The sequence below is a fragment of the Calonectris borealis genome, chromosome Z (assembly GCF_964195595.1).
Source record: "Calonectris borealis chromosome Z, bCalBor7.hap1.2, whole genome shotgun sequence".
In the NCBI taxonomy this organism is placed as follows: Eukaryota; Metazoa; Chordata; class Aves; order Procellariiformes; family Procellariidae; genus Calonectris; species Calonectris borealis.
Genome location: NC_134352.1, coordinates 1,168,280 through 1,193,821, shown reverse-complemented (window position 1 = coordinate 1,193,821; position 25,542 = coordinate 1,168,280). Strand labels below are relative to the sequence as shown.

General features: G+C 43.2%; 2 protein-coding genes across 6 annotated transcripts in view; both read left to right on the top strand.

Moving 5' to 3' along the window:
- Positions 1-281: 281 nt before the first annotated feature.
- RFESD (Rieske Fe-S domain containing) lies at positions 282-24,825 on the top strand. Of its 5 annotated transcripts, none has more exons than XM_075137292.1 (5): positions 282-591; positions 1,444-1,624; positions 1,715-1,749; positions 1,979-2,158; positions 24,781-24,825. In XM_075137292.1, the coding sequence occupies exons 1-5, from the start codon at positions 514-516 to the stop codon at positions 24,808-24,810; spliced, it is 504 nt and encodes a 167-aa protein (XP_074993393.1). In that variant the 5' UTR covers positions 282-513; the 3' UTR covers positions 24,811-24,825. The 5 variants fall into 5 exon arrangements, with proteins under 5 accessions (XP_074993393.1, XP_074993394.1, XP_074993389.1 ...); XM_075137293.1 differs by lacking the exon at positions 24,781-24,825 and adding an exon at positions 16,345-16,377; XM_075137288.1 differs by lacking the exon at positions 24,781-24,825 and adding an exon at positions 7,318-7,662.
- The window catches only part of RHOBTB3 (Rho related BTB domain containing 3), a 53,565-nt gene continuing 30,105 nt past the window's right edge, over positions 2,083-25,542 (top strand). Inside the window, exons 1-2 of the mRNA XM_075137287.1 lie at positions 2,083-2,158; positions 24,781-24,997. Of these exons, the coding sequence (XP_074993388.1) occupies positions 2,145-2,158; positions 24,781-24,997 (231 nt within the window). The 5' untranslated portion in view covers positions 2,083-2,144. The remainder of the gene's footprint in view (positions 2,159-24,780; positions 24,998-25,542) is intronic.

Sequence of the window (25,542 nt, the reverse complement as noted above, 5' to 3'; positions counted from 1 at the left end):
CTGACAGTTTCACCTTCCAGGTAAGACTGGGTGGACGTTCCTGTAAACTGGAAAGCAGAGAGTCGGTCCTTATGGTTGATCGTGTGCAAATCAGACAACAACTGGCCTTGAAAGCGCCACACTATTATTTACACCAGTCTTCCCCGTGTAACGGTTTGTTAGGAAACACGCAGTTGGTGATCCTGAATAAACACGTAACGTAACGCGTGACTCCGCGCAGGGTTTTGGTTCGGCACGTCCCGCTTGGAGGAGGCGGTGTTGGCACGGGCTGACGGGGAGGAAGGCGGCAGGAGGAACCCTGAGGTCTCTTCTTCTGTTATCAGGCCAGCCCCAGCGCGTCCCCGCTCCTTATCAGTCCTGGCAGAGCTGGCTCCTGCCGTGCTGAGCCTCCATACATCCCGCCTCTGGTGCTATAGGGGCCGGCCCCGCTGCACGTAAAGAGGGGCTGCGACACACGCCGTTACGTATGTGAACAAGGCAGGACAGTTGCGACAGGCAGAGCGAAGAGAGGCAATGCTGGACCTCATTATTCTGAGCCTCCATTTCTTCATCTGCTTTCTCATCTCCGTTGCGATCTGGCGTGGACCTAAGGTATGGTGTGGCTTGCTGCCGCGCTGCTCTTCGTGGCCCTGCACCCCTCTGCAGCGGGATGCCCCCGCCCGCAGCTGCCCTTTGGCCTTGGCACGTACAAAGACTGGTTTTTAGCCTGACTTTTTAGAGGAAGCGAGGGCTGTATGGTTGCACTGGGTATTCGGAGGGAACTGGAACACAGTGGCAAATGTAATAGGAAGGCAGGTTTTGTGATAAAACTACTTATGTCCTCTGCTGCAAGAGGGAGAGGCTATTGGATGTTTAAAATATGTAAGAGGAAGAAGGGAAAGGCAGACACATTTGCTAAAAAGCCCAGGTTGAATACAGCTTCTGAATAAAGAATTTTTTTCCCTTTTGTAGATGATATTTTCATTTTTTTATCAACTTACATCAGTTTGTGTTTCTAGCCAGCATATTATTTAAAGAGTATTGGATTAACATGTAAATGCTGCTGTTTACCCATTGCATAGCTAAAGAGTATAGTATTTTACATGTAGCATCCTTGTATTTTTTTGCATGTTGCTTTCCCAGGGATATGGTGATTGAAGTGCAGAGTAAATGAATAGTGATTTAGAATTTATCTTGCCTTAGCCTCAGGTATCAGGTTTGCAACAGCTGGTTTTCGTAGTCCCTCGTTCTGTTAGTGAACACGTTGGCCAAACATTATCACCAAAGCCATGTGCTTTGCTTCGTGTGCGTGTTGATAGTCTTTTACTAAAACTTCTGCTCCTTTCACTTCACGTGTTAAATGGGTGGGGGTTTTCTCCGGGACCGAGACACCCATTCTGCATGTGGAAATTCAAACAAAAACTGTTTCATAAGGTGGCTTTTTTAATTTTTTTGTGTTTTAAGGATGTGGATTTGTGCAGCTCAAGCACAGGAACAGTTGAAACGGAGCCAGATGGTCTTATATTAATTGGCAAAGAAGACGACATAAAGAGGTCCCAAAGATTAACAGCCAAAGTCAATGGCAGAGAAGTTGTTGTTTTCTACCATGAAGGGAAATTTCATGCTATGGACTCTCGCTGCTACCGTAAGATATTTGCACATATGATCTCAATGTTGCAACAATTAAGCATAAAATCTGCTGCATAAATTAATACTCTCTTCTACCATGTTTCAGATGAAGGAGGCCCTTTATGTCTTGGAGAAATAGAGGTATGTAAGCAAAATAAAAATACTGTAGGGGCATAGAGTCATTTAAAATCTCTAACGCATTTTTTTGAATACTTTTATCCGCACATAATATAGAAAGAAATGGATATATATGTAAAATAGCTTACAGCTATACAGCCAAATCAGCAGGCATGTCTTTTGGCCTAGAGATTCTTCCAGGAGAAGAATCAGAAGCCAATGAGTTGCTATTTTTTCTTCTTCTTCTTTGCAGGATATCAATGGTCAAGCATGTATTATTTGTCCTTGGCACAAGTATAAAATTACTTTGGAAACAGGAGAAGGATTATATGAAGGAATAAACCCTTTGGAGCCATCACCAACACCACAGTGGCAATCAAAAGGAGTCAAACAAAGGATTCATAAAGTCACAATTGACAATGGAAACGTTTATGTGAGTCCTCCAGATTTGTCTGTAAGCTTTGACTCCGATTATTTTGCTGATAAGTACAAAAATAGGGGTGATTTAGCTATGGAAAAACAAAGCAACTCACCAGCAGCAGAGTAAGTTGTGGCCAGAAAGCAGAATCCTGGTGAATGCACCAACGAAGAACCATTGTCGTGAAATAAAAATGTACTGTGGCCATAAAGATTGTCTCCAGATTAAATTCTAGTGTTAATGATGTTATGTTAAAGCATTGAAATGTAGAATTTAGTAAGATAAGAAGCTCTGCATTGTCAGGAATGTGACTGATCTTGTGCCTATGGTTTTTTTTGCACTTGTATTTCAAAAAGACTTACTTACAGCAGAGTGCTTCATAATATTTGATATTTTAGAAACCTCATTTTGCTAGAACTGTTTTAATTTTTAGGAGGGTATGTAGTATATTACTACTTATAAAACACATTACGTAGTTTAAGGTAAATAGTTAGGTGTAAAGGTTATGTTTATATACTTAACTGTTTATACTTATAATGCCTTCGGTATAAATGACATGGAAGTTTTTAACTTTTTAGATATGTGAGCAATCTCTGGATGTTTATTAAGTGCCACAAAGAGAACTACAAAACTTGAGCATATTTTAGTGACCTTCTTTATGCCTATTTGTGTATATTACTACCGTGATTGCATAGAAGTATTTATTTTCCTTCTCATTGAACTCCTTTTAGTAGTTCATCAAATAATGGGACAAGCATTTGTCATGTATAGCTTGTTCTTCCTGATCCTGTTGGGTATAAAACCCCGATCCATAATGTAGTGGCTCTTGTTTGTTTGTTTTTATTTATTGTAAATACATTTTAATACATTCCTTTGAAAAAATGTGCTTTCAGTTTAGAGCCAAAAGTTGGGTTTGTCTTTGTGCGTTCACTGCATAGTACCAGCTTTGCCCCGATAACCCCTCTGAGAAAGTCTCCCTCCCCGCTGTGCTGCCTGCGGGGCGGGCTGGGCTCTGCGACACGGAGGGTTCTCCTGCCCAGCCCGCGGGTCCGCAGTACAGAGGTACTGTGCGAATGCTTGGCATCCTCTTGCATGGCTGCAACTGCATGGCTGCAGCAATTTGGGGTGCATTTTGGGTGATTTGTTGGCTGTTTGCAACGTTCGGTCGTAACCGGGTTCAGTTTGAAGTGGCCTGGTCTGTAAGTTTCTCTCGTGCATGCAGTGGGTTGTCTTGCTTTTAATATAAGCAAGGATAAGTAGGTCTGTGTCAACACCATTGTTCACATAAATGTATTTAAAAGTAGTGAGGCATAGGGAAGTATCAGAGGAAAACATCTCTGCTCGAGTGATAACAATGAAAAAAGCAAAGCACACAATCAATTTATTTCACCGCATTTAAATTTAGATGTCCACCTCTGATCATGCCTCCTTACCTTGTTTTTGTGGTTGATAGGGAGAAGTGGTACTTTCAAGGTGCTGTTGAGCTGAGCTGTTTCAGTTTTGTATTTTAGAAGAACTACAGCACAGAAATGCTCTTCTCCTCCTCCTCTCGCTGACCTCTGTCCAGCCAGTGCCAACGAGATCAGATGCAAAAGCCTGCCTTCTGTCGGATGAGTCACATCTTGATCATCTGCTAGAACATGCTGTTATTTACTGACCAGTTCTGTGGGTTTTTTTGGTTGGTTTGTTGGTTGGTTGGTAAAGCAACGTATAACCTTCTCTTTCTCACTCCGCTTGCAGCCACAGGGTATATGGCAGGAAGGCAAGGCAGCTGGGGAGGTGACACAGCTGATACTCCAAGGGGCCTGGAGCTCACGTCCCTTCGGGTGGCGCAGAGGGGGATGGAGAGTTGCTCCCCCCTCCCTCCTCACCCAACTACCTGCACCTGCGATCAAACTTAAGCATTGATGTCTTGTCCTTCCTGGATCGTAGGAAAGAGAAGTATTCAGATATACCTGCAGCCACTCATGTGATTGCTTGGATAGTATTTTTATTGCCTTTTTTTTAAAGTACTGCATTAACAGAAATTGTCAATTTAAATTAATGGAGTTCAGTATAAGAACGTACCAATTATGAGTAATATGCTGTTGCCTGTATGACATTTAGTAGAATGTTAGCAATAGGAAGTTTTACTTGAAAGTTTCATGAACATGTTAATATTAGTGGAAGAGTGCTCAGGCTTTTGCAGAATTGAATTTTCTGGCTTAAATCCAGCAAAGTGTTTAATCATATGTTTACTGTTAATCATATGAAATCAGGCTTAGATAAGTCTCTTTTCTTCAGTACTTCTCAAGCATAGTAACTATCTGCAAGCTTTTAAGTTGTTCTTGCTTTTACTTTAAACATGTTCTTATTCTCAGGGAGATCGCATTAATTTAATGTCTAAAGTTTGTCAGTTAGTTTGCTTTCCTCTCGATTTTCTTGTTGATCACAGAACTCTTGTGGCTGTAAACGAAGAAGGGAGAGTTGGCTGCCTCATAGATTTTCCCTTTCCTTTTTTTCTTGGGTTTTGATTTTTTGACAGCGAAGAACAAAACTTATGGCATGTTAAAGTTGCTAGCTGTAAAAAAATATATTGCACTATTCTGTTTTATTTGTCTGAGATTTGAAGTGCTAGAATATGCACCTGATCTGAAAATACTGTAACCATTTAATGTTCCAGAGTTGGACATTTCTGACTCTTCTGTCCTGCCAGGGCTTTCTAGGTCTCTAGTTATATGGCATTTCGTGTGAAGACATGGAAGATGCGGGGGTTATCCTGAAAAGCAGCCCGTCAGGAGATTGGCACGTTGGGATGGAGGGGGAACACAGGGGGTCTTGGATGTGATGGGGGAGCGGGGACGGCAGGCGCCGGAGCTGGGTGAGGAGTGAGGAGTGTTAGGACGGGTGGGTTCGCATGGGGGAAGGACACTCCAGTGGGAAAGACTGGCAAAGGCAGCAAAAGGCACTTTGGGGGGCAAGGGGGCTGAAGCAGGGTGGGGGACCAGGAGCCATCCAGGGAACTGCTGGTGGGGGTGGAGGACGGCTGGGATGTGGCTGTTTGCAATTAGAGACTAATAGCAGGGTAAGGAGGGAGACGAGGAGTGGTTAAGTTAAGGCAGTGGGGCTGAGATGGCATTTAAGGGGCCGTGAAGAGACAGAAGGAATGAGTAGTTGCGGGCAAGAGACCAAAAAGTCACCGGCTGGATAATTAGAGCTTCCTGGAGAGATGTGTTAATGAGAGCAATGTTAAGATCCACCCTCCAAATCATCAGGAGGAGTGTTTTGTTGGTGATAGTTTTGGGGGTTTAGTTTAATTTGACAAATGAGCAAACACCATCTGTTTTCCCATCATTAATCAGCCAGGCAAAGAACAGAGAAATATATTTTGTGCTTTGGCTTGAAAATTTTCATGATGACTCTGTGAGACATTCAGGCTCTGTAAGCTGCTTTCACAAGCAGCTTGAACAGAATAAACAAGTTATATTTATCCTATCATGGAGGCATCTTTTCAAGAAAGACAAGTGAAAACTATGGCTGTAGTAGTTTGAACTGCAGCTTGAGCCTTGACCTGGTGTAGGTGCAACATAAGCCTTAATTAGACAATATTAACTGTAAGGCTGGATGCTGTATGTTTTCCTTCTGCATGTAGTGCCTTGTTCTGCAATGTCCCTTTGACTTCACTTTGTGCTGCACGTGAAAAAAAGGACAGCTTCAATGTAAAACGTGTTATAAAGTCAGGATTGGGAAGCTCATGAATGTACCCCATAAAAAGCAGTCTTTGCAGGACAGGAGATCACACCAGGCAGGGAAAAATGTCTAGTCTGTAGGAAAACAATTTTAAAACCAACCTTTCACAGTTGAAGCCCGTTTCAATAGCACTGTACGGTTCCTAATTTCATGCTTAATTTTGGAATGAAATCAGGTCTGAGGTTTGCACCTGCTCTTTCCGATATGATCAGGAGAAGTAATTCACGTTCTTCCCTGCTGATCGTACAAAGACGGGCTGCGGGAGCCAGCGCTCGCCCATTCCCCAGCGCCCCGTCCCTCTGCCCGCCTGGCTTGGCAGCTGCTTCCGAAGTTGCTGGGGGACGCAGGGGTGGGGAATGGAAATAATACCGCTGGAGGGGTCCTTCAGCCCCTGGCCGTGTGCGGGGAGACTGCCCCTCGCTGCCCTGCGGTGGGAGAGCCGGTCCCGCCGCGGGTCCCCCCCGCCGCATCTGAGGCAGCCGGGGCCAGTGGTTTTCTGCCGGGCCAGCAAGTCCAGCCACCTCCGCAAGCGGCTAGCCCGGCACCGTGCTGAGGGGCGGGGGTGCGGGAGGAGGTGAGGCTTAAGGGGGTGTGCTGGGTTGGGTCAGTTCCTTGAACTCTGTCCAGCAAACGTTTTTTTTGTGGAATTTATTCATGCAAACCTACTGATTTTAAGTGGAATTTTTTACTTGAATGAAGAGTAAGCACAGTTCTCAACATCTGACATCTATAAATTACTGAACTAGGCTAAAAGTGAAAATGCCAGCTTTGCTTCTAGGTACACAAACTGAGAAATTGATGCAGATATCCTGATTAGCCCATTAATGACTCTTCTGTGAGACGAAGAGAGAGCCCTGACAAGCACTGTGGTGCTTGAACAGCAGGATTGTTTTGCTAAAAGAGGTGTTTGAGAAGTATGCTTTGTTGTTGCAAACTGTAGTAGTTAGGAATCCAAGGCTTGTGAAGGAAAGACTACTCCAGAAATAATTATCCTATATGAAACTTACGGTAAAATGTATGTTATCTCATTTAAAAAAAAGAGTTATAATTAATTTAATTCCTCAGATTATGAGTTGATGGACAAATTAAATTATTTCCTTTGTGGCTTTCCATGTGCTCTTGGTATTTTGCTGGGGCTGTGATTAACTTAGGACCCAGACAACACAGATATTACAGATAAGGGTAGTATCTTTTTATTAAGCCAGCCACTGTAACTGGAAAAAGGACTAAAGCTTTTAGGCACACTGAAGTAGGGCTGTAGTGCCTGAAGGCTTTTCTGATTTATTTATGTTTATATATGAGTTGTTTAATAGGAGATATTACCTCTGCTTGCAAATGTCCTGCCTTGATTTCAATTAACATCCAAGACAGATAGCTATATCCTCCTTCAAGTAAAAAGTATTATCCTTTTTATCCTGAAAAAATTGCATGCTTATTTGGCACAGATAGCTCCAAGGAAAATTACATACTTCTGTAGCTGCAGTTTGGCCCAGGAAAGCACAGAAGAGCAGCAGTGGTGGCCTTCCCCTATAGGGGTTATATGGACTTGCAGTGTTCCTGGCACCATACTGGCTCAGCACCCAAGGAACCAGCACCATCATCTGAATTTGAAAAGCAATTGCTGTTCAGGATGAATAGCAGTGCCCGGGAGGCTGTGTCACCTTGCAGTGCTCATGGTATTTTTCATGAGGCTCACCACCGAAAGAAAACCTGAAGCTTGACATCAGTTTGGAGATGCAGGTGTTCACGTGAATTGTCATTATCAGTTTGGCTACTCTAGCATATGCTAAGCAGAAAGGAGGCTTGATGTTAACTAAATTCATGTGCCAGGGCAAGTGCAGGGTCCTGCCCCTGGGTCGGGGCAACCCCCGGTATCAGCACAGGCTGGGGGATGAAGGGATGGAGAGCAGCCCTGCCGAGAAGGACTCGGGGGTACTGGTTTTAATGGTTTTAAACTAAAAGAGGGGAGATTTAGACTAGGTAGAAGGAAGAAATGTTTTACAATGGGGGTGGTGAAACCCTGGCCCAGGTTGCCCAGAGAGGTGGTCGATGCCCCATCCCTGGGAACATTCCAGGTCAGGTCGGACGGGGCTCTGAGCAACCTGATCGAGTTGAAGGTGTCCCTGCCCACTGCAGGGGGGGGTGGACTAGGTGACATTAAAGGTCCCTTCCAACCCAAACTGTTCTATGATTGTATGATTTTATGTAATGTTGTACTCCTGGTTATTTTTTCCATTGCTTTTTTAATAACTGATAACTATATATATATATCAGTTTTATATATATATAACTATGTGGAGAAATCATACTGGCCTTTAAAAATGTGTGCTACTTCTGTGTTGATCTCTTACCCCAATGGGCTTTGCTTCCATAATTTGGACAACACAAGCTTTAATGGTAATTATCTGTTCATTTCTATGGACATCTTTTACAAATTTTTTCTTTGCTGTGCAGAATGGAAGAATCCTTTCCAAAAACATTCATAGCAGTAAAATACAGTAAGTGAATAATATTGCCTCATATAGCCTGCATTTTCAAATGTTATCAGTCAGTTCCTTGGTGAATAATATTATCCGTTCTTCATAGCTGTGAAACTGAAGCAGAAATTAACATTTGAAATGTTACTTAGTTTTGGTATAGATGAGTATTTCTCTAGAAAAAAAAGTGTAAGTATGAAAATGAAACAAAAATAATACAAAACATGTTTTTGGCATTTACCCAAACACTCGCCCCATATCTCTCCATTGCAAGATGGAAACAAGAAGGAATCCAGAAGTTCCTTTGGGCCAAACATAATAAACCTGATGTCTTGTCTTTTTAACTTCAAAAGAGACAAACCCAGAGCTGTTCTAAATCCCCTTCCTGAGATTTCATAATCAACACAGCTTGTAGTTGCTGCCCCTTGCAAAGGGCAGCAGTTATGCTCTTTAACAGTGACGACTAGCTTTTCCATTACTTAAGCAATGACATATTTAGCCCCTGCTTACATGTACAAGGCTGCTTGCCAGAAAGCTCCCGAGCCCTCCCTGGCTCTGCAGAGCTCACCCCCGAGCCGCGGTCAGGACCCGAGGGGACAGTGTCTCCCTGCACGGACAGGTTCGTTCCTACCAACGACATCCATACACCCGTGAGAAATGGTGCCGGCTATAGCTGCAATGCTTCGGGGGTTGCCAGCAAAATCTGGAAATGCACCTGGATGGTCTGTGCCCGTTCGCGGATGACTTCGCTCAGCCGTTGACGGCTGCGTGGAGGCGGGGTCCTGCGGCGGTGCTGCCTGTGGACCTGCCGCGGGGCAGCTGGGCATCGGTCACCAGGTCGACTACAGAGGAGGACGGGCTTCCCGCAGGACCCTCCAAGACCCTTTATAAAGGAGCTGCGGGTGGGAGGAGTGACAGTGAGAATATCAGTTCGTTTGGCCAGAGTTGTTCCAGGTGAAATAAAAAGTGCAACTTCACCGTGGGACCCTGACAAACTCCTGGTGTTTAGGCTTCTGCAACGTCGTCTCTATACCTCAGGAGCAAAGATTAGAAAAGAATGAATAACACTAACGAAATCGCTGTCAAGGTCTTTCACATATCACCCATCTCCAAGCTTCCTTGCAGCCAGGGAAATGGAACAATGGAGGGCAAAGTGCCCGACAGCCAGCAAGCTTCAGGTGCTTATTTCAAAGGGGAGGAACTGAGTTTCCAAAACAAGCAGCCCTCACTCTTTGCAAGATCTTTTTTAACCCCGTGTCAGGGTTTAACCCCAGCCAGTAACTAAGCCCCACACAGCCACTTGCTCAGTCCCCCCACAGTGGGATGGGGGAGAGAATTGGAAGGGTAAAAGTCAGAAAACTCATGGGTTGAGATAAAAACAGTATAATAATTGAAATAAAATAAAAATAATGACAATTATGATGATGATGATAATAATAATAAATTGTAATGAAAAGGAAAATAACAAAGGGAGAGAAAAAAGACCCAAGAAAAGCAAGTGATGCAAATGAAAACAATTGCTCGCCACTAACTGACCGATGCCCAGCCAGACCCCGAGCAGCAGCCCCCCCAGCAACCTTCCCCCACCTTTATGTGCTGAGCATGACGCCATATGGTCTGGGATACCCCATTGGTCAGTTGGGGTCAGCTGTCCCAGCCGTGTCCCCTCCCAGCTCCTTGTGCCCCCCCAGCCTCTCGCTGGTGGGGTGAGGAGCAGAAAAGGCCTTGGCGCTGTGTACGCACTGCTCAGCAGGAACGAAAACATCCCTGGGTTATCAACACTGTTTCCAGCACAAATCCAAAACGTAGCCCCATACTAGCTACTGTGGAGAAAATTAACTCTACCCCAGCCGAACCCAGCACACCCAGCGGCACTTCACAGCGTAGACGTCTGAGAACTGACGGTCGCTGTGTCCTGTCCTGCTGAACGTGGGGCATGCCTGATGCTTACTCTGCTGGGGTGGGGTCTTGGCACAACGCTGCATGGTACCTGGGAATGGTACCTAGTCACAGGTTTCTTTTAATTTGGATTAAGAGGAGCTAAGATACATGGTTATGTATATATATGCATATTACACAAACCTTCTCTGCAATAGAGCTCTAGCTGCTAAGCTATAGCACATGGTGAATGGCAAATGAGGTAGCTGCGAGACCACTTATTCATTCAGATGTTCATCCTTTTCAGAGTTCAATAATCCAGGTTCCAGAGACAAATACAAGCCTTATAATTTAGGGGTATTGTAGCAGCTGAAAATCAGTGCTTTTTTATGAGGGCATGACTTAGCAATATGTTTTGAAATGTTGCCTTCATTTGGCTGTGAAGCACAGCCGGCGCTGTGTTAGAATCCCAACACATTAACATGCACAGTTCATCCTCTCCTGGCGTGATGCAGTAGAGGAGTCGTGTCTCACACCACCTTTTTCCAAATGCAAAACCATGACAGCCTTGAAGTTAGGGGCAAAACTTCTGGAGTGATAAAAAGACTAGGAGATTTTTACAGAAAGTTCACATACCAAGATACGGGACTCTCTTGCTGCTGCCTAATTAGTGCTCACTGATGCAAAGGCAAGTTTAGCAAAATTCATTAGGTGAATAAAGACACAGGCTCATATACTATTTTGCAGGATGAAAGACCTGATGTCCACTAGTTCGCTTCTTTACTTATGTGTTAAATATTCTCTGACTGTTGAGCTTTGTTTTACCTTAATTGCTCTGTGTATGTATGTCTCAAACTGTACCACTGTAATATGCAAGTTTTCACTGAAAAACTTACCACAATTTTCTAGCAAGATCAAAGGATAATGATCCCCATTACTCCTGGCAAGTGAGCAAAAATTAACATAAACAGTGCTTGTTAACTTTGGGTCTAGTCCCATATCTCTGAAATGAGATACTGAAAACCTGTGGGATTTTTTTCTGAGTACATGATAACATACAGCTCTTTTATGTGAAACAACAGCTTTCTTCAGTGATTTCAGGTAAGCACTCTGTACTTAAATGAATCATAGCATAAAGTGTCAGGAAAATGAGAAATGTAAGGTTAGTCTTTGGCCATTAAAATTTGTTTCAAGTGACTTGCCTAAATTTATTTAAGAATTCTAGCAAGCAAAAAATTCTTTAAGAGTAACTAGAAATTTTTCACATCTGTAATGAACTCATTCACTCAAGCTGTAAGTGACAGCATACTGCGAAGTTTTGAGACAAGAACATTTTAATGCTATCACGGTCATAGTTGCTATCCCAAACTTGGTAATGGATTTGAGACTCTACATCCTCGTTTCCTCTTAATCTGGAATGTAACAAGAGAATTAAAACACTACAGAAAACAGGAGAGGGTGGAAGATAAATGTTCATGGAGACCCAGGTTGCTAAATGGGAGCTACAGCACTGAGTGATGTCCCAGGTGTCTTCTGACCTCTGAGCATCTCCCAAGCCCTGTTGGGACCAGTCGCGGTTTCTTGGGACCTGAGTTCAGCATCACGCCATCCCCGCGCTCCTCTGGTGCAAGTGCCACAGGGGTAGAATCACAGAATCATTAAGGTTGGAAAAGACCTCTAAGATCATCGAGTCCAACCACCAACCCAACCCCCCCATGCCCTCTAAACCATGTCCCTAAGCACTACATCTACACGTCTTTTAAACACCTCCAGGGGTGGTGACTCCACCCCTTCCCTGGGCAGCCTGTTCCAAGGCCTGACCACTCTTTCAGTAAAGAAATTTCTCCTAATGTCCAGTCTAAACCTCCCCTGGCGCAACTTCAGGCCATTTCCTCTCGTCCTGTCGCTGTTACTTGGGAGAAGAGACCGACCCCCACCTCGCTACAACCTCCTTTCAGGGAGTTGTAGAGCGCGATGAGGTCTCCCCTCAGCCTCCTCTTCTCCAGGCTAAACACCCCCAGTTCCCTCAGCCGCTCCCCATCAGACTTGTGCTCCAGGCCCTTCACCAGCTTCGTTGCCCTCCTCTGGACACGCTCCAGCACCTCCATGTCCTTCTTGTAGCGAGGGATGGAACTCCAGCTGGAGGTCTGGGGGCAAGGGAGAGAGACCACGTCGGGGGTCGCAGGCGCAGCGCGGCTTTGCTGGAGAGCCCGCCTGCCCGGGGCGCCCGGAGCTGCTGTCTCCTGGCTGGAAACCCAGCAGACCTTAATCAAGGCGTAGGATGAACAACTAGTGTACAGTTAACGACTGTGGAGCATATAGCCTCTAAAGAAATTGAATTCCGTCAGCAAGGTGTCTTTAATGTGCTCAAGTAATTAAGCTTTTATTTTAAAAAACTTACTTGAAAATATACAACTGTGGGTGTACAGGGTGGTGTGGCCAAAAGAAAAAAAAAAGGACAATAAGAACAGGCAAATGTACATTAGTTGATTCTAGTAGAACGAGAAAGTTTGGAGAAAATCTGGTAAGGCCTAAATTAGTATTGAAAACAAATGAACAAGAAATAACAGCACAAGATCTATTTAAAAGCCAGATAGCATTTTAACATTGCTCTGCTGTTCCCCTTTCTTATAATTAACTTTTCCACTTGCATTTTGCAATAATAATGTTAATTACTGTATTCTTAATGCTCATTTTTGCCATTATGCTTAATAATCAGACATTAGTTTAAAAAAAGAGTTTTGCTATCATTTGTGGTATGATGTAAGAGGCCCTCCTTCTAAAACATACGGAGTGTCATTCAAGGTATATTCAGGACGCCTCGGACAATCCTGTCGTTCCTCTAGCTGGTTGCATTACATCCTAACCAGCTGTCTGACTCGTGATTTCCAGTTCCAATTTCCATCTGATACTACTGGTCCAAAGCCACCAAGATTAGCTGTAGGACTTTATAAAGTCTTTCTAGATGAAATGATAATTATGGTCTATTTTCTGGCAGATGGTGTCAAGAAAGAAATCGGGCATAGGTTCACCTCTGGACAATGCAAGATGTTTCAGAGCTAATAAATGGCAATCAAATCCATTCGCTAAAAACAAACAATGCAGAACCTGTTTGAAGGTCTGAGAATTTGTATTTCAGTAACTATCATGCAGTATAGTTCAGAGATTTTCTTTAAGCTTGTTAAAAGCAAATACTGAGGATAAAAGAGCTAGGTGTGGTATTTTTACACTTTGTTATTTCCTTTCAGTATACTAGATTAATACAATACCTTATTAATTTTGAGCATCCTTAGTACTTGTGTCGTGGTTTAACCCCAGCCAGCAAAAATAAACGCCACGCAGCCGCTCGATCACCCCCCCCCGGTGGGATGGGGGAGAGAATTGGGAGGGCACAAGTAGGAAAGCTCCCGGGTTGAGATAAAAACAGTTTAATAATTGAAATAAAACTAAGTAGAACAGTAATAATAACAGTGAGAACAACAACAGTAACAGAATACACAAAGCAGGCAATGCACAACGCAACCGCTCACCGACCGCCGACCGCGTGTCACGAACGGGGGGGCGAGCCCCCCCACACCCCTGGTTTTTATACTGAGCATGACGTCACATGGTATAGAATACCCCATTGGCCAGCTGGGTCCACCACCCCGGCTGTGCTCCCCCCTCCCGGTGCAAGCATCACCCAGCAACAGCCAAAGCATCAATGGGCCATCAACGCTCCTTTCACACCGAACCCAAAACACAGCACACCCCCCAGGCTGCTGGGAAGAAAGTTAACCCTGTCCCAGCTGGAACCAGGACAACTTGTAATGAGATGACTTACATTTGTGATCTTACATCCCTTACTTCAGGCAGACTTTTAGCTGACATCATCATTATCGGCAGGTACTTGTTCAACATCAGATACGTGTTGTTTATTTAGGTGCCTTATCTATACATCCAGTTCCGAAAGTCCAGGTTACGCAATGGGACCACACATGTATAAGTCTTTTCCTCAAACTGTTAAATAATGAGTCCAGATTCTTCAGGCTAGGGGGGAGAATCTCTTTTATTGATAACAAAAACTGTGGTCTTACCATCAGAGCGTACATGGCAACTGAAATGAGACAGAGGACGAAGAATCGAAAGATTGGGAGTTAGGAATGAGAGGCATTCTTCATTAGCCTTCGAAGTCTGCCTGATACCAGGTTAGAGATCGATATAAATGAGAAGTCTTTGGATTTAAGTCCCTAGCTTGTTGAGTTAATGTATACATTCTATATATAACCATAGCAACACTCTCAATGTTTGCTAGGGAATAGGGGTTGGCGTTCTGATACTTCTTCAGTAAAATCCTTCCTTCATAAAATTCCATTTCAAAATTTCCGTACAGACCGTAAGGCGGCAGCAGGGCACAACCCCCAGTTTTAAAACACGTCCTGCCGTTCACCTGCAGCAGCAAGGGCTGAGGTCTGCTCCCCCCTCCCCTTGCACCGCATCTTGGGAGGGTTTGGAACACCAAGAGAATTAGGTGACGTTGATAAAATTTCTGAGATTCATTGGCATGGAGCTAACCTAAGGCACCTTCCACTTGCAGTGGGAGAGCTGGGAGCCTGGTACTGTTTCTATAAACCCATTTATAAAACGGAGGACTGGACCTCCATCTCCCCAGCGGTGCTCAAAGTTTACTTGTGCATGGCCATCACCTGCAATAATGAGGCCAGAAGATTTACCATCCCAAACGAGGGAAGCGGTTTTCATGAAGCTAACAATGAAGAGCTATTCTTCATCCTTGCAAAAAACGCTATGTAATCACAGGCAAAATATTGCACTATCCATTTTCTTTTAAGTTTTCTTCATTAACTCCTTCAGAAAGTTGTTTTTTCTGTTGCTGAGCTATCCCCGTCTTCAGTGGTCAAGTATGAAACTGCAAATTCAGGTTAACAAACTGCGTCTTGTATAATATATATTAAAAGTGAGCCACAATTTCAGATGGATGCAGAATACTGTCAGGAGAATTCAAAACTTCAAAATCATAAAATGTTCATTTCTCACCATGAGCGTATGTCTTGATCACTCACTTGTAAAAAGTTAATTCCTTTTTAGTTTAGAAATTCTGGAGCTTCTGAGGAGATGTTTATACTGTGATGTATCTACTGGATAGGCATTTACCATATATGCTCCAGGGGTCGCAAGAAGGTGGATAAGATTTTTGAAGAGCCTGCTCTCACTGCGTCTGAGGTTTCTGTAGTATATATCTGGCTTGAACTAATTATTTTTTAGAGAGTTCAAAAATTTTGTGGATGATATTATCAGATTTGTTGCTCTTACGGACTGGCTATTGAAGGTTCTCTTGGTCAGGAATTAAATAAATAAGACTGGATTCTAAAACAACAGGTTCTCTAGCAGAGAAGTATGCATTAAACCATGGATGTATCAAAATAAGATTAAAACTCAGTTAATTAAATCCCATTTAGCAATCTGTAGAAATGTATCACATAAAATATTTCTATATACTAACTCATTACTTTGCTGACAGCTCAATTTTAAATTAGTACAAATGTTTTGACTGATAGAGAATAGACCAAAAGACTGAAGCTTTTCAAATAAGTTCCATTTATATTTTTTCTTTTATATTTTCCTGTTTTCATGTAGTGAATAGGAAATAAGAGGTAAGTCCAGCCATTAAGTAACTCCACTCCTAGACTTAAAGCATGAGTTATTTTTGGTTTAGACATAATGCTGTATATTATTTTGTTTTAAACTCACTTGAAAAGACTTTTGTTAATAAGTACAAGCTGCATAAATCATTGCAAACAGTGAGCATTGGCTTTCAGAGGGGGAAACTAAGTGTAAAACCAGAATATTCTGTCCCAGCAGAACACATTTTTTCAAAAGTAAACCAAAAAAGAAAATAAAACTGTCTGTAGGGATGTTGAGTAAATTACTGTTTGTAAAATACGTGGGAAAGTCTATAAACCTAGAAGCTTATAGAAAACCACTGTTGCTATTAAAGACAAAACACAATTGATTTTGTTCTTTATAGCTTGTTTTCCACTTTGTTTTACCTTGCTCCCAAATGTTTTGCTCTGCTTGGTCTTTTTCGAACATCATGCCCTACTTTCCTATTTTTGTTAGGCGAAAAAGCATTGTTAGGCAACCCTGGCCAGATTTCTGGAGATACGAATCTACACTCAAGACTATGGCTTAAGCTGCTGCCAAATACGTAACTGAAAATCACAAAGTAATTTAAGACTCTTCACTGTAGAAAACTGAAGATTACTGATGATTCAAATACAAGGAAAAAAAAAACCTAACCCAAGAACTGCCAAATCTTTTCTTGCAGAAAAAGCCTGATTTTTTTCGTAAATGTTTTCAGAGAAGAAAACAACATGTCAAATGTGTGCCTGAAATGTTATCTTTTAGAAGTATTCACTGCTTATACTTATCTTGTAAGAATGTCAGAGCAACTTAATTGTTTGGAGACTTATCCAGTGCCTCTGAGGTGAAAGTAAGGCAAAAACAGGGCCTTTGCCACACTAAAATTTATAGTATTTGTCATATGCTGCTTATGTCTTCAGTTTTAAACTGGGAAGTGAAATGTCATTGTTAGCAGGCTATGAACATGATTTTTGAAAACAATACCAATTTTGTTCTGTCTTACGATTCAATAAAGTTAACATTAAGAAAGGAGGAAAAAAGGTTTATGAAATTCAAAAAAATCACATTCTTTTATATTAACAAAGCATGATGTTTTACTATGAGTTTAACCGAAGAGAAGTGGATGGAAATTTATAATGCATCTACTGCCATCAAAAAGCAGCACACCTGGCAAGAAAAAGAAAATACAAGAAGTAAAAAAGGAAGCTTAGGCAAGTTACTGATTGCAATGTTTGCTAGACTTTCGTAGACACTAAGTGGAAAACAAACCAGATGTATGTGTGCTCTTTTCATCCAGCTCAACCGTCTTTGCAATTGCTTGCCAGCTCCTTTTTCAAATTGTTGGGCAATTTTTTAGTTTTTCTGCAGTATCAAGAATAGTATATTTTTATAATACAGGAAAATTCCTCTTCTTGGTCTTTTTTTTGCAATATGAAAGTTTTAGGCCCTTAATGCTAATCTATTTTGATTGTTTCTGAGCAAACCATCTCTCATGCTGACCAGTCTGGCCTTTTGGCCTCATTTTTCTTGCAACTACAATACTATTAATAAAGCAATAAACACTGAACCTAGTTACCACAAAACATCTAGTGCTAATCAGTCAGTTTATATCTGTGCAAACTCTAGACCAACAACAAGTTCAAGGTAATTTGTGGTTACTTTTAGTTACCTCAACTTAGAGAAAGTAAAGCTAAAAGTACAATACTGATTTATGAACTAAGTCAAGGTTTCCGTTTCAGTTTGGAGAGCTGGCATTCAGAAATGCCAGCTTTTTATTGAAACCTATTTACTTGAAAACTTACCAAGTATGTCCTGGTCCTCCTTAGTGATTTCAGAGGTGAGGCATTTACAGCAGATGTGGACTTCAAATTAAAAAACCCCAAAACCCTGAAACAACAACAAAAAAAAAATCCAAGAAGCTATTGTGAAAATAAAAAAACGACACAGTGCTGTAAATTTCCATCTCCTTCCTCCTCGGAGGGAGCGATTGCCAGCCTGATTTCCAGAGGAAACAACGCTTAGAGAGTCATGTTGTCCATACCTGTCCGTCTGTCAGCCCTTAGTAGAAAACTTTGACTATAGTGGAATGATGGTGGAAAAGACTTGACGATTGTAAATTACCATTAGTTTTGTAAAAATAGGCTGTTCAGTAGCGAGATCACAATAACACTCCAACAGCCAAACCAGGAACCCTTTTGTGACTATGCATTATATACCCAGGATCTGAGGCAAGAAAATAGTAATTTACTGGCTTCTGCTCTTAAAAAAAATCTGTTTATAAAGATATTTTCATTTATGTCCTTTTATCACGTGCCATTTCTCACATCACATGTATAGTTTATCACCCAGCAAAGGCTCCTGAGCAACCAAATACTTCTGGAAAGTGTGCTCCAGTTTTGGAAAAAGTAATATAAGAGTGCAGAAGAATGCAAGAGGCTATGAGATTAAAATTAAGTGATTTTCTATTATAGTGAAGGCAGTAAGGACAACATTCAAATCCATGGAAAACATTCAGTTTCCACACACAGATCATCCTTTCTCTTGCTGCCTTGATACACGCTTCTGTAGTTAGAGGTATATGGACAGCAAAGGAGGCTGAGAACTAGTGAGAACTACAAGGAGTATTAAATGGCTGTGAAACCATAACGGAAGGGAAAATAAGAAAGCAGAAATAAGATAAACAAACAAACAAACAGCCAATTTAAAGCCTAGATCTGAACTGGATCTTTGGATTTTTGGAAACGAAAACAATTTTTCAAATATGACATGGCCATCCAATGACCTCTTGGAAAATCTTTAACGTCTGTATAAGGAAAGCTAATTAACAATGTGCTCTGTCTTTTAATTCTGGAGAAGTGCAGTTGTATAAAAAGAGTTAGAAGGTAACCTTAAACAGGAAGCTTACTCCTGGTGAAGTTCTATTTGTGACTCATTGAGAACTTACAACTTTGATAGATGGATATTTTTGTTATGCATATCGTATATGGTAGATATTTGTATATCTAGGTATGATCTTTGTTCTTTAATTTTCTCTTCTTAAAATGTACATTAACTCACATGTTTAGCTGACATTATTGGATCATTTTCATTTACCTGATGTAATGAATGTTATCTGCACCCTATAATATGTTTTTAGTAAGAAAAACTAGAAACTTTATACATTACTGACCAAAACTGGGGGGGGCAAAGGGCAGAGCTTCTGCAGGAACATGTTAAGTAGTTTTGAGGCACTTCTCCCTGTAGAATTCACTTGCTGGGTCACTCGGTCTTAAGCACTTATCCAGGGGATCATAAAGTGGATTAAAATAGCCCAGAACTTTCAAAACATGCTGATCATAGGCCATCCCTTCCCTGCCCCCAAACTTGGCAGCATCTTCTGCCGAGGCGGTCCCATGCCTCTCCAAGCACCTTGTGGAAGGGGCCACCCCCGCAGCAGAGACCTGTGGAGCGGTTTGATCCGTAGCCCTGGCCGGGCCATCCCAGAAGAGAACTTCCCCACCTCTTCGTTGGGGAGCACCTGCCCCTTCCCCACTCCCTTGGTGCTTGCTCCCTGCCCCTCTCCCCGCAGCCCAGCCTCAGCACCCGGCCAAGCCAACAAGCCTCGGCCAGGAGAACCAGGGCAGGCTGGGGATGGTGCTCCTCTGCATGACGTGGTGGTCTGTGCCCACCTCGGGGCGATGGCTTCTGTTTCTAAAACAGCAGAAATAACATATAAAATACTTTTAAATCCTTTAACTTGCGTGCTAATGCAATTAATAACTCGTTAAACAATGCCATGAGAACTACATGGTGCAGCTGTACATCTACAGCTGGGATTCTTCCCACTGTGAGCGGGGTGTCTTCTGCAGCACGTAGTGTTGTTTCAGCCCTTCATCTCTGTAGGCAGCGGATGGGTCCCCTCCTCATGATTTGGGAAGGCAGCACGCTGGCGGGCAGTCCTTCCACGGGACTTCTGCAGCAGCAGGGCTGGCTTCTGGTAATCCACAGCTCACCCTCCTGTGTTCGCAGCTTTCCACAGCTCAGTAGTTGCTTTCACAGCTCTGTTCTGCTACGAACGGGATCTGGTTTATATTGAAAAAGTGTAATTTTTCTTTCTCCTTCTCCTCCCATCAGATCATTTTCCACCCCCTTCATATTTCTGATTCAGTATTGGGCTGATATTACGTTACTTGATCTGATACAGTAATACTAGAAAAAAAAACAGACGAAGTAGATGTCAATAAGTATCCAGGAATGGACAACATTTACCAGAGCGTTCCTCGGAAACTCAGATAAGAAACCACAGAACTGGGTCTGGGGTCTGTCTGTCACTGGAGGTGCCGTCGGAGGCCGCCAGCATGTTCAAAAACTGCTTCAGCGGGGCCTGGGGAACACCGAAGCGACGGGGCCGGCTGCCATTCCTGGTGAGATGACACAGTCCGTGACAGAGAATGAGATCAAGGGGCACGTAGGTGAACGCAGTCTGTTGGGAAGGTGTTGAGAGGCTCCGGTGAAGTCCTGCACCACCGGCATTTGGAGGAAGGGCGGTAAGTATGCCGATAAAGGGGGTCGTGTGGGCATAATAATCCTCTTGCATTTTCAAAAAGCTTTTGAGAAGCTTTTTGTAAAGCTTATTAAACTTCGTAAAGGAAGTAAGTTGCCACAAGATTGGACGGGAGGTTGCTTTTTGGGTTGAAAGCTGGTGTGAGAAGAGGAAGCGAAGGACAGGGCTTAGCAGCTGCTCTCCGGGAGGGAGGGGATTTGTGGAGTCAGGGAGTAGTTCAGCTCAGAAGGGACCTCTGGAGGTCACCTCCCCCAGCCTCCACCCCAAGCATGCCTAAGGAGCTCAGATGGCGCAAGCACTTTTCCAGTGAAACCTTGAATGTCTCCAAGGATGGCGATTCCACAACTCGGTACAAAATCCTGGGGATTTGTGCTGGTTTTCCTTGATGTCTTCACCAGTGACCTCTGGAAAGCAGTCAGCAGTGAAATCTGTTGTGCTGGAGGGACAGTAACCTCTGGCCAGGAGCGCCTGTGCCATCTCTGAAATTGGCTCGAGTATTCACATGGGAGGGAAAAAAAAAGTGTTTCCAAGCTCGATCAACCCTACACCATTTTTCTGGCATAGCTGTACTGAAAAGTATTAGTGGTCCTTAGCTCTGTCCCACCATTCATTCCTTGCTTTCCCACCCCCAGGCGGCTTTTGTTGGTTCGAATGTGGCAGATGGCTACCACAAGAGAAAAACTCCTTTTGTTTGCCCATGCTTTGCCCGTGCAGGAGGTCCCGGCTGGCAGATCTTGCAGCAGCAATCTCTGTAGTGTGGATGAGCACCAATAAAGTCAGGTTATATTTTGCAACATTAGGAGGAAACACCTCTATTCACCAAAACACGTTACTGTTATCTGGAGTCACCTTCGATCTTTAAAGAAAACCTGGAACTTAACCTCTCCTAGAACAACGTAGTGTCTCGTGCACCTAAAGCTGCTCGTTACATCAGGAGCAGCTCTGTGCAGCGTGCAGGCTCAGCTCACAAGCGGGCTTGGCAACAACTTTGAATCCAAGTGCCTTAGATCTGTCCTGAAAATATGGGCCAGTTAGTCATATGTGAATCAGTGCAAGTGAGGCTACAGCTTCCACGCGGAAAAAATCCTGCTGCTTGACCTGGCTGCAGTTACCTCCTTCCCGTGGAAAGTATCATTACTCTTTTGTCAGCAAAGACTGCGTATTTGTTTTCATTGCTTTATCTGAGATACTTGCTGGAAAGCTTCAACAGAAACAATTTGAAACAAAATAATAATGTTCCAGTGTAAAATGCACAAGACCAAATATGCCATTGTTCTCTGAACCCTGCCAAAGACTCCCTTTTCTGCAATTTTGTCTTTGTATGTCAGCAGCAATGGCAAATGCCTGCTGGCTGAAACGTTTGCTGATCATAGGATATTCAACATCCAGATTGCCTAACAGGGAACAGTCAAGCAATCCTCTATAATCCTCTTCTCTCAGTTAAACAATCTTTTATGGCTTTCCCTTGCAGTCCCCACGTAACTCGCAGAACGCATCTGAGGTAGCGGTGCCAAGCAACTTCTCCGTCCGTGATGCTTATTACCCTGCAAAAGTGAACTCATTGCCTTCACTGTTTTTTGTTTGTTTGTTTGAAATGTATTACGCAGTCCCTCAGCAATGCAGACAAAAATGGGGTTATGGACCTACTTTCACAGAAGAACAGGCAGCATTTTCATCCGATTGTAATGCTTGCTTTTTAAATGTTGTTTTAAACCTTCTGATTGCTGAAGTGTTACTAAAACAGCACAGTATTTTAGTGCTGTAAGCTTTAAGTGCTGTTCATCAGGTAAGATGAATCCCACATCCCCCATCTGCATAATTTGCCAGAATTAATGCTTCTTGCCGTCCTAATTAGTTTCCCAGGTGGTTCAAGGAAGGAGTGAGAGGAAAACAAGTGTTTTCTGCGACCCTCCATGTCTCTTGGTACCCCAGCCCTTCGCACCCTGAAGCAGGGCTAGGTCTGCAGCAACGACTAAGCTATGCTAATTGGAGTCTGGGTAAATTGGGTCACTTCTCACTAGGGCTGCCTTATTTACCAGCCCAGTCTTAGCTGGTGTTACAGCTCTCTATGTGTGTGCACGCCTGCATGTGTATGTATGTGTATATATATGTAAATGTATGTAATATATATGTATGTAAATATATATATGTATGTGTATGTATGTATATATATGTGTGTGTATATATATTTTTGCATGTGTGTAAAACTGTGTATGTATGTATGTATTATTTAGCTATGTTAGGTTTTGTTCACTAGTGTTATAAAAAACTTTTCTCTTAAAGCTTTCCTCATTTTCAACATCTTGACCGCTACAAGTTCAAATGTAAGGATTCTAGGGGATATTCAGTGCCCTTTAAAAAGCACATTAATAGACACAGTTGAAAGAGTGTGATGTCTCTGAGTATGTTGGCTCTCACAACATGAACTTCATATATCCAGTGTTTGGACACTGGAGGATTTAGATGTGGAAGACGATACATCACAGTCTTGAGAATCATCTGGGGGAAAAAACAGTGGCTTCCTTTGATTGCCTACATTTTTTTAACTCACCTAAGGAACACGCATTCAAACTTTTTCTCGGGGGGGGGGGGGGGGAACAAGACCAAGACCTCCATATGTCATTTGTCTTTTAGTTTTGTAAGCAAAGTGAGATTGAAAAGTTGGAAGAAACTGGAATGTGATAAAACATGGGGAAACAAAAATGTTGGTAAATTTTCCATTGGTTTGGAAAATTTGTTTTATGGTTTGTTTTGGTTTGGTTTATGTTTGCTGTTTTCTTTTCCGTAGGCCCTGCAGAATTTATAATAAAAATGTAAAAAGTAATACTTGACTCCTTAGCATACAACAGCTAGTAATGCTTATGATTTTTAAAAACGGCCTGGCCAATCAATACAAACTTGGTATAAAACTTTGGCAGTGACATTGGTTGTCGTCTCCCACATCTGCCCATAGTGGAATAGTACCTTTCTCAGAATATGGACTGTTGCAGGCAAAGGTCTGTTAATTATTCTGTGGATAATCGTATCAAGACCTGTGTTGAACAAGTTCTTGCCCGTGGGATTAACAGCAGCATGTGTTCACATAATAAAGGGTGTTTGTTTATCATTAAATGTGCCTAAAATATTTTTACTCTGTTTTTTTACTCTCATGCCTATGGTGGTATCTGACAGATAACATGCCATTTTAGAATGGATTTGGTTCCAGAGATTTGTGTTTATTATAATTAGAGATCGTCCTTTTTTAAAACTGTGCTTTAAACAGCACACGAACGCTAGAAAATCTACATGGCACTTAAGAAATTATCAGCCTAATACTGAAAAAATAGATACTATTTACATTAAAAAAAATACTGTAACAGAGGATTTGGTCCACGGCTCTCCTTCAGCTGTGGCAGCCCCTCGGTGCTGGTCTCTCCTCCGGTGCGTGGCGGCGTGGCAGCGACCTGGCGTCCTGCTGTTGTCCTTCTGCTGCGGGGCGGCAACCGCCCCCACGCAGGGTCGGGCGCTGCCCTGCTCAAGCGCCTTCGCCCGCCTCTGCTGACCCGGCGGCACCGTGTTGGCTCTGCAGCAACGTCAGCTCGCTCTGCCCAGCGCGCGTGCTGCGCTCCTGACGTCAGGATGCGATGGCCGTGACCGAGCGGCCGGCCGCCCGCCGCACGCCTTGAGTTCACCGACAGCCGCGGAGTAACGCAGCCACCGGTGCCGGGGCTGCTGCTGCTGCTGCGGCTGCCGCTGCTGCTGGTGCTGCTGCTACTGGTGCTGCTACTGGTGCTGCTGCTGCTGCTACTGGTGCTGGTGCTGCTGCTGCTGGTGCTGCTGCTACTGGTGCTGCTGCTGCTGCTGCTGCTGCTGCTGCTACTGGTGCTGCTGGTGCTGCTGCTACTGGTGCTGCTGGTGCTGCTGCTGCTACTGGTGCTTGGTGGTGGTGGTGGTGGTGCTGCTGCTGCTGCTGCAGCTGTTGCTGCTGCTGCCGCTGCTGCAGCTCCGGCGTGCGGCTGCGGTCCATCGCCCAGAGCAGCCGGCACCCAGTTAGCCAGCCTGGCCGCAGGCGAGGGAATGCGGCAGGAGCCCCGCAGGTCGCAGCAGCCAGGCTGAACGTGGACACCCGCAAATAAAAAGCCCAGCTGGGGATTTGTAATGCAAGCTGCGTTTCCAGGTTTCTTTTCCACTTTGCTCTCATCCTGCTGTTGGATTTGAGATCATGTATGTGTTTTGCTGTTGATTACGGGGGGTGTTAAAATCCAGGGAGGGAAGAGGATTCGGAAGGATTAATATGTTAGTTTTGATTAAGGGGATTTTTTTCTTTCCTCTTACCCCTGCCCTTCATCTTTGTTAACACAGCTTTGTCTTTTTTTTTTTTTTTTTTTTAGGTCAGTGAATATTGTAGCCTTTGGGAATGAGAGAGATGGGTTTTCTGAGGACGGTCAGCAGCCGAGCCTGATCTGGAGCTATCTCGGGAGAAGTGCTCTCATTTCCCAGGTCGACAGCAGCTTGTCTGCCAGTCACGCTGGAAACCCAGTTTTTACCGAGTATCAAGCCTGCGTGTTTGGAAATGTCAGACTGGTGGTACACGACTGTCCTGTCTGGGTAAGAGATCGGTCCCAATCTGTTTAACTGCACTTAACACTGTAAGTTGTTTTAATCAAATGAAAATACATCCTAATTTTAAGTTGTTGTCACTATTGTGGGATTTTATTCGTATTTTAATTACTGCAAATAGTAAAAGCATGTAAAGTGTAAACAGGCAAATGCTGCAAAGTCTCGAAGTTTCTCATTGACGAGCCGCTGCCCACCTCCTCTGTAGGAAGGTGATATTTTCAGTTGTGCTGTTGAGTGAAAACTTTATTGAAGATAATCCCGAGGGAAACAAGAATCCCTTTTTTGCTACACTGCATCATAAGCACTCTCTCCAAATATTTATCAACAATAAACCTATTTTTTTAATGTAAAAATGATAAGGTAATCAGCTTTCCAGCTTTGAAAAATTACAGATTATAAGATCTGATGTCTTGCAAAATACAGTATACAGAATCGTTTTACTTCTGTTATAATGAATAATCACATTTTAACATAATTTGTTTTATTTGAAGGTAAATAAAAAGGATTTTGGCACTGTTGCAGGTTGTCAGCAC

Bases quoted from the DNA above. Each gene is read 5' to 3' on its own strand.
- RFESD (XM_075137288.1), top strand. From the start codon at position 514: ATGCTGGACCTCATTATTCTGAGCCTCCATTTCTTCATCTGCTTTCTC. The intron at 1,625-1,714 runs GTAAGATATTTG...ACCATGTTTCAG, and splicing joins TATGGACTCTCGCTGCTACC to ATGAAGGAGGCCCTTTATGT. The intron at 1,750-1,978 runs GTATGTAAGCAA...TCTTCTTTGCAG, and splicing joins TATGTCTTGGAGAAATAGAG to GATATCAATGGTCAAGCATG.